The sequence below is a fragment of the Urtica dioica genome, chromosome 12 (genome assembly GCF_054948205.1).
Source record: "Urtica dioica subsp. dioica isolate 48M chromosome 12, U.dioica_male_clone48M_v1_H2, whole genome shotgun sequence".
Lineage (NCBI taxonomy): Eukaryota > Viridiplantae > Streptophyta > Magnoliopsida > Rosales > Urticaceae > Urtica > Urtica dioica.
In genome coordinates this window covers 5,354,928-5,363,701 of record NC_142767.1, presented here as the reverse complement: position 1 = coordinate 5,363,701, position 8,774 = coordinate 5,354,928, and the positions used below count along the sequence as shown (strand labels likewise).

The 8,774-nt window shown below is 36.2% G+C and overlaps 1 protein-coding gene across 1 annotated transcript; it reads right to left on the bottom strand.

Moving 5' to 3' along the window:
* Positions 1-5,246: 5,246 nt before the first annotated feature.
* LOC149378759 (uncharacterized) lies at positions 5,247-6,047 on the bottom strand. Its single transcript, XM_089604442.1, has 2 exons — positions 5,630-6,047; positions 5,247-5,524 (listed from the first exon to the last, which is right to left on the bottom strand). Exons 1-2 carry the CDS (start codon positions 5,893-5,895, stop codon positions 5,443-5,445), a joined length of 348 nt encoding a protein of 115 aa, XP_089460568.1. The 5' UTR covers positions 5,896-6,047; the 3' UTR covers positions 5,247-5,442.
* Positions 6,048-8,774: the final 2,727 nt, after the last annotated feature.

Below are 8,774 nucleotides of genomic sequence, written 5' to 3'. Positions count from 1 at the left end.
CTTCGTAGTTTGCTTAAAACGATATATTCGCAATCTTAAGGTCAAAGGACTATTGACCTCAGTATGATTGTTAGAAGAATCTATGATGTCTGGTTATGAGGCATTGAGAGTTTGGGACTCTATAGTTCTTCTAGGTATCTTCCGAAGATACTGAATTGACCAGTGCACTTCTAGAGACAATATAAGAACAAACCATTTAACCTCTTATGTCTCGAAGTCACTATGTATGAATTGCATCATGCTTACCTTAATCCTGAAATGAGACATGCCATTTCACACCTTAGTATTCTCATTTGAGAAAGTCAAAGTTCGGACTCACTATGTGATTCCGAACAAGGCCTATTGGTGAAGTACTAAGTTGTGAGTCTGTCATGAGTAACTTTGTGAAGTTCTCATAGATATGGAATTCATGTACAAGATTGCTGAAATGCAATGTATGTCACCTCATGCTTTGTTCCTTGGAGTGTGAATAAGTGAACTGGCCAGTGTCCAAATTGAGTCCTGACTCTTTTGGATGAAACAATGTGACTTGTTAGCTCCTCGTCAATACATTGTTTCTAACTTATTCACAAGCGACAAAGGAGTTGAGGAAATAACAGCTAGAAGGGTAAAATGGTAATTTAGTAAATCCCGACTAGCTGATGACATTCATGAAGGGTAAACATAGATAATATTCAGTGGATCCGCTCATCGTAATTATGTCGAATTCTTGAGTAGAAAATAAATTCATTTGAACCGAGAGATTTTCAGTGTCAGCTCTTTAGTGGAGTCAGTTGGCATTAAGCTAAACTTGGAAAAGGTTTGTGAACTTTTGAGTCCAAGTGTTTAGCTCAAGCTTTGTTCATTTGGGTCCATGAGGTCACTGTCACGAATCACATCGATAGGAATAGTTAAACTGGAAGCTAAGTCAAAACAAGAACGAAAATTGTCGAAAGGGTATTTTTGTCTTTTGAGACAAAGGATGAAATGAATGTCAATAAATTTTTGACAAGGTCATTTTATGACATGTTTCACTCGGCCATGACTTGATCATTGGGCCTTGTGAATTAATTTCATTTCATAAGAATTTTATTGAAAATTCTTATTGGGCCTTTTTCATGTTGTCATGAACAAATGGAAAAGCTTCTAGAAGCCTTTTCTAGAAGGCTATAGGCGCCCAACATACCCAAGAGATAGAGAGAATATTTTGTGCATAAATGTATGAAGATACTTGCCAAAAGAAAAAGAGGAAACAAATTTCCTCTAAGGGAAACAAGAGGTAGGCGCCCAAGTTGAGAAAGAAGCAAGGCAAGGAACAAAAAAGGAAACAAATCCAAGGCTTAATGAAGCCTACCTTGGCCGAGTGCATCATAGAGGAAAAGAGGAAATTGGCTCATGAATATGTGATATTCTATAGAAGAGGAAACTACCTTATTGAAGGTGAGACCTCTCCTATAAATAGGAGCCTCATTTTTCTCATTCCACATAAGTTAGAGATTGAGAGCTTCTCTCTCTAGAACTTGTGGTTGCCGCCCCTTTTCTCTCTCTCTCTAGTTTATTTTCGATTTTTCTTGTCTTGGCACCTAGGTCCTCACTCGACCTAGTGTTTAGCTCTGCGACTTCGAGACTTGTTCTTAAGTCGTAGTGTTTAAAAGTGCCCACTCGCTGATTCCTTCTTTTCGAGTGATTTAGTGATAGAAACTTTCGTGGTTGCTCGAGGTGCCGAGGAAAGAAAGAGAGACGTGCTGCGAGGGGAGACGAGCGTTGCAAACTTTCCACAAGCTTCTTCAAAGTTCAAGCTTCAAGAAAGGTTAGTAAACTTCTAGCTCATATTGCTTTTTAATTACATGTACTTGCTTCTTTGTCTAGGTTAGTAAAAACTGTTTTTACTTGAAAAGAAATTTTTTAAAATTCCGCCGCTTCCCAAAGCGTTTAATCTTTTTCTTAAACCCTAGATCAATTCCAACAATTTTTTGCCCCCTCCTTCTAGCGCCAAAATATTAACGCTTGGTTTTAGGTCAACACTAGTGAGCCGTTCGTAGTTCAACCCTGAGCCGGACTCTAAGGTTGCACTTATGTTGGTTTTGTCACACGCCTGAGATCACCAAGATAGGCGGGAGTTGCTTCCATTCAATCCCTGAGAAGGAAATAAACGTAAGCTAGAGGGGTGTGTAAGGTTTCCCTTCTTCGCCCTCTCTGAAGCTCATCATTAGTATTGGTGTAACATCAAATGTTGCAAAAAAAAACGTCTTCTTTAGCTTGGCAGCATAGAGAATTTTAGAAAGAGTATGTATGGGTATTCTCAGATAAGTAATAACTTACATAATGAAGAGAGGTAGCTAATATTTATAGGCATATGGACCAAATACCGTGCTTGGCACGATTTTCGAGGGCCTTGGGCGAGACCTGTTTGGGAGGTCTCGCGCGAGGGTCTATGACGTGGGTGGGCACAACCTGAAGGAGTGTCACCTGTGTGAGGGCGGGTCTCACCATTGGGTGGTGAAACCTAGTTGATTGGTGCTGCCTACTGGAGGCTGGCCTCGCCTATATTCGGCGAGGCATTAAGCCACGATGCCTAGCCTTTTGTACTGTGGGACTCGCGATGACTGCTCTTGAGTTGGGCATCGACGAGGTCTGTGAGACCTCCCTCTGAGGGTCGGGTCTCGCTTGTAGCTCGTGAGATCTTCCCTTTGGGAAGAGTATTGCATGTCGCTCGCAGGGTCTGTCCATCGAGGTTGGGTCTCGCCTTTTCCCGGTGGAACCTCTCTGGGTCCTGCTTGAACTTGGTTGGAAACTGGCTCTGCGATGGTCTAGAATGATTCCATTCATCGGACTCTGTCGCATTTTGTCCTTTTTCGAGAGTCGAGTTTTTACTGTATAACACTTGTGAGCTGGATGTCATTTTCGTTTTGCCTATAAAATAGTCGAACATAGAGTTTGATATTCCGGCGCTATTGACTAACTTTTCGTTTGAAGGAAAATTGTGCGGTAATTTTAAAAACATGTTCCATAGTATGTGTGACATCTTTGCCTTTCATAATAGATCAATCGAGATTGAGTCCAGTCCAATCTTTTGAAAAATTGCAAATTTTATTGGAGATTTGTTTTTCGGCATGCATCGAATGTCTTCTACACTCTTCTTATGGAATCCCTAAGGGCATGTTTGGTTGGGAACAAAATGTGGGAATGGAATGGAATGAATTCATAAAACTTACCAATTCTTATTTAATGGAATTATTATTTCATGGAATAATCATTACCTTGATTTGAGGTAATCAACATTACTTAGCATACCCAGTGGAATGAGACATTCCATCTCGTAATCGATTATTTTACGATATCTACCCCTATTGAAAATTCAAATTCAATGAAATAAAAAACAAATTAAACCTGACTGGCAATACGAACAAAAAAAACACCATCGCCGACGTGCTGCGCTGCGGCGGCGCGCCGCCCTCTTCAACCTCTTCCTCCACTCCGCCAACCGCGCCACGGCTGTCGCCCTCTTCAACCTTCCTCTCCCCAATTCGCCATCAAACCTACTCCAAAACCCTAAAACAAAAACCCCCAATCACAACCATCAAATCCCAGCCGACGCCAGTGACCGAATAATCTCCGCAGTCTGTTACTTCTACCCTCTCTACGACGGAGGGAAATTACGTCCTCACTGAGTTCCCTCCCATCCGGACCGCCGGCATGGTCGACGAGACGTCAAAGAATGGCTCCTTCGAGATGCCATCGCTGTTGTTGTTTGGGTGTTCATTAAAGACAGTGGAAAATCGATCGGTGATAAAGCTTTTCTCACGGTGTTAATGAAATGAAGAAAATATATGCATTAAAAAATTTATATTTTTCAGGTACTGATTTGTTAAATTTATGGAGACATGTATTGTCGATATTGTTTTCTTATTATTGTTTATGTTTTTCTTAGTTAATTGTTATTGTTGATGTTATTGTGTATTACGTTTGCTATCTTAGATTTTTATTTTGGGATTTGTAAATACAAAAGAAAATTTGCAGACAAGGTTAGAGAAACGATGAAGATGAAGTGGGAAGAAAATGGTAAATTAGGCATATGTTTTTTCATAACTCAGTCATTTTCATATTTGCAAAAATATAAACCAAACAATAGAATATATTTTCTATTCCATTCCATTAGCGTTCTTATTCTTATTCCTATTCTCATTCCATTTTTCGTTGCAAATCAAACACGCCTTAAAAGTCCAATCAACACTAATAAAGTGGTCTACCGTGAGAGGTTCCTCTTTATGAATTGTTTGTTTTCGAGGTTGAGATCATTGTGAGAGTAAAAAATTGTTCAGTGAGTTTCCATATTCATCTATGGCATATTCTTTCCACTTAGTTGTTGGTGACATATATAAGGTTGATGTATTAACATATTGTTATAAAGAATGACAAATATTTGGAGAGTCCAAGTGAGTGGATCTCGAGATTCAAAAGAATTCTATGTTGAAATTCACTTGAAGTAATAATAGAAAAATGACTGAACAAATGATCATTTAGATACCTGATATGTACAATTTAATTAGTGAATTTCTTGGGACGCAATTCTTAGATTGTAAGTGACATTGAACCAAATTCGGCTACCAATTCATTGTGTTATCTATTTTACGCATCATATATCTATTCACCTTTATGTATAGTACTAGTGTGTATCTTTGTCACGCATAGTGTTCCAACACATCATGATGTGTGACATCTTTGCATTATAGTCAAATATTATTTCACAAATATATATATATATATATATATATATATCACAATATTACTTTTTTATTAAAAAAAGTATCCCTTATATTTTATAAAATTTGAAAATTAATCACTAAATAAATATTTTAATTAATTTTTTGTTTATAAATTTATCAAATTGGTATAACACTAGAAATTTTCAAAAATTTAAAAAATTTATCTAGCAATGGAAATTTTTTTCATCTTTTGCTTGTTTATTTTATAAAATGAACATAATTAAAACATATATATTACACTCATTCTATATTTCTACTATAGATTGTGGTATAATATTTTCTATTTCTATTATATCCATTTTTATTAAGAGGAAATGGCGGTAAAAAGACCCAATGTTTTCGGGTTATTACACTTAAGTACCCAATGTTTAAAATTGGTGGGCAAAGTACCCAAAGTCGAGATTTTGTTACTGTCAAGTTCACCGTTAGAGTTTAAGCTGTTAAAATGGATGAGAGTACACGTGTCATCATCTGGTGAATTTTACCAAAAAAAAATCTCTCTCTCTCTCTCTGTGAAACATTAATTTTATCTGTGAAACGTTACAAAAACAGAGAACAGGCTTGGTCGACTCCGTCAATGGCCGCCGGAGAAACCCAAAATCGAAATCAAAGTCAATCGATGAATGAGCCCAAAACCTCTCGTCGGCGGTGAAGGAGCTTGAGGAGAACAGCCTCGACGCCGAGCCACGCCGAGGTCTCACTCCGAGACCATGGCCGCGAGTCCTCTAGGTCTCCGACAATGGATCCTCTCGCCGATTTCCCAGATCTCCGGTCGGTGACTAGTCATTTAAAATTTATAAAACATCAGCTAATTTATTTAAAAAGTCTTAATTTTTTTTCATTCTTATCTAAGGTAGAAGATAATCTGTTGAGCCGGTCCTGACCTGTTGTTCTCGTTGTTTTCGATCCCGGCGTGGAGGAAAATATCTGCGTCGGAGATTCTGAAGGACGAGCCCGGGCTGGATCTTCCGTTTCCCTGCATCATCTTGAGCCGCGAGACGAGGGTCTCGCCGGAGAAGATGGCTCCGGCGGAGATGAGGCGGCGGATGAGGACATCGGAGGAGGCGGAGCGGGGCCGGAGACGGAGGTGGTCGAGGGCGGTGAGGCCGTCGGAGTCGGGGGCGTTGAGGTCGATCCCGTCGGCGCTCATGTTCTCTGTTTTTGCAATGTTTCACAGATAAAATTAATGTTTCACAGAGAGAGAGAGAGAGAGAGAGAGAGAGAGAGAGATTTTTTTTTTTGTAAAATTCACCAGATGATGACACGTGTACTCTCATCCATTTTAACAGCTTAAACTCTAACGGTGAACTTGACAGTAACAAAATCTCGACTTTGGGTACTTTGCCCACCAATTTTAAACATTGGATATTTAAGTGTAATAACCCGAAAACATTGGGTCTTTTTACCGTCATTTCCTCTTTTATTAATAAAGATGCAGAAAAAGAAAAACTATATCAATTACAATATTCATTATTGGAAATTGTTACAGTTATAAAACATATGAGGTATTTTAACAATAAAGTGATGATTGAGGATATGATTGTGAAATAAGAAAGCAACGACTAAAACTCAGGGATATAGTTTTTTACGCATATTCATATGACCATCGTAATGACATGTGCATTGTAATATTTCCTCAAACTCAACATCCTAAGAGAGTATGTTCAGGTCTCGTACTAATCATATGTACATAATGCTCTCTCTAAATATCACAATACGTAGTGTTCCGCATATGTAATTTCTTATCTAGTTATCCAAATCAATCATCTTGAGCGTCCTACTAGATATTTCATACTCAAGTATAACATCTAAGCTAGTTTATGTAAAAGACTGGTTTGATGAAAAAAATTTATAACGCAAAGGAAATAAAGCTTCAAATTGAATGAAGAAATGTCTACGCATTTTACCTATCATTATTACAAGGATAGTTATAACAAAAAATTAGCAAAATAGCCGACTCAAACCTTAAAAATTGCTAAATAATCAAGGTTTTGTAAATATTAAGTAAATAATTAACCGCTCGGACGACGTGGCCTAATTACTTGTTTTTTCTATTCCGAACATTGCCTTTTTAAAATTTTAAATTCTGAAATTTTTTAATTTTGAATTGTTTTGTATTTCCGGAAGTTTTATTTTTGAACGAATTTAAGTTTGTGAACATATATGAGGGAATTTCAAGAAGTTCTTTATTTGTAACAACTCTTTAAATGTGGTTGACTATTTGTTGATTGGTTTCCTTATATATTTTTTCTTTATTCTTTTTTTTTAATGTTCTACTTATTTCTTTATTTTTTTTAATTTGATGGCCGAAAATCATTAACACGTCTGAAAATATCACTGATCCTCAAGATGGCTGGGTTTTCTGTGAATGAATCAAGTGGTGTATTCTTCTCATTTTTTTCTTTAAATTTTAGTCTATTCTCGCACCGGTTTACATAAAATTACTTTTGTATTTACGTAGATTTACAGTCACTGTCATATTGCAGTGAAGCTTTTTGAACGTCAATAGCTGAAAAACCATAACCACTACTAGAAATATGACATTTAGCGACGGAAGTATTAGCGACGACTAAATCGTCGCTAATTTTTCGTCGCTAATCAACCTTTTAGCGACGATAATTCCGTCGCTAATTATTTGGTGCCAAAACTTCTAAAGTTTGGCGGCAAAGATAATTAGCGACGATTCTATCGTCGCTAAATGTGTATATTCGTCGCTAAGTTCGCGGGAAACAATTAGCGACGATTAAATCGTCGCTAATAGTTTGGAATTAATTTCGAAATTTAACGAAATTCAAAGAGGGAAAAATCCCCCCAAAATAATTTAAATGAAACGATTTAGCGACGATTTTATCGTCGCTAAATGTGTAAAAAAATTTATTAGCGACGAGGAAATCGTCGCTAAATGCCTGGTTTATGAACTGAAAATTTAAGTTGATTTAGCTACGAAATTTAAAGACATTTAGCGACGATTAAATCGTCGCTAAATGTCTTTAAATACCAGGTCGCAACCCAGACCCCTCATTCGCTCCCAAACCCTAAAATCTCTAAAATCTCTCTCTGGTTTCTCCTCCTCCGCCGTGCGCTTCCTCCGCCGTGTGCCGCCCCGACGCAGTCGACGCCGTGTGCCTCCCCGGTAAGTCTCTCTCTCCTCACTTCTCTCACATCTCTCTCTCTCCTCACTATCTCTCTCCTGTCTGCAGCTCCGCCGACGCCGTCGCCGCTCCACCACCAACGCCGTCCTCGTCCTCGTCCTCGTCCACCGTCCTCGTCTTCCTCGTCCTCGTCCACCGTCGTCGCGCGTCCACGTACGGTAAGTTTTTTTTTTTTATAACTTTATATATAAAAATTGTTATATATAGTTATTTATATTATATAGTTAGTTATTAATTAGTATATAGTTATTTATATTAGGTAATTTAAATTATTTAAATTAAATTAGTTATAAAAAATGAAATTGTATGAATTAGTTATAAATATTTATATATATATATATATATATATATATATATATATATAACTTTATTTATAAATTAGTTATAAATGGTAATGAATTAATTAGTTATAAATTATTAATTAACAGATTAGGTTTTAAAAATTGTGATATTATGCTTATTTGGGTGTTATAAATATTTATATATATATATAAGTTATATTTTATATAATTACATAATTTAGTATATAGATATAAGTATTTATATAATTAGTTATAATTATATAGGATATAAGTATTTACATAATTAGTTATATATATAATTAGTTATAATTATATATAATTATTTAGGATATAAGTATTTAATCTATAATTTAGTATATAATTTAGTATTTAGGATTTAATTACGATATAATTTAGGATGTTTGATAATTTAAAATTGTAAATTAGGATTAGAGATTAATTATGTATATAAGTATAGTAGATTAGAGATTAATAAATTAGGAAATGTAATTTTGTTAATTACGATTAGAAAATTTAAAATTGTTTAAGTTTGTGTAGTTTATGTATGAATTAATGAATTAAAGGTAGTTTAACGA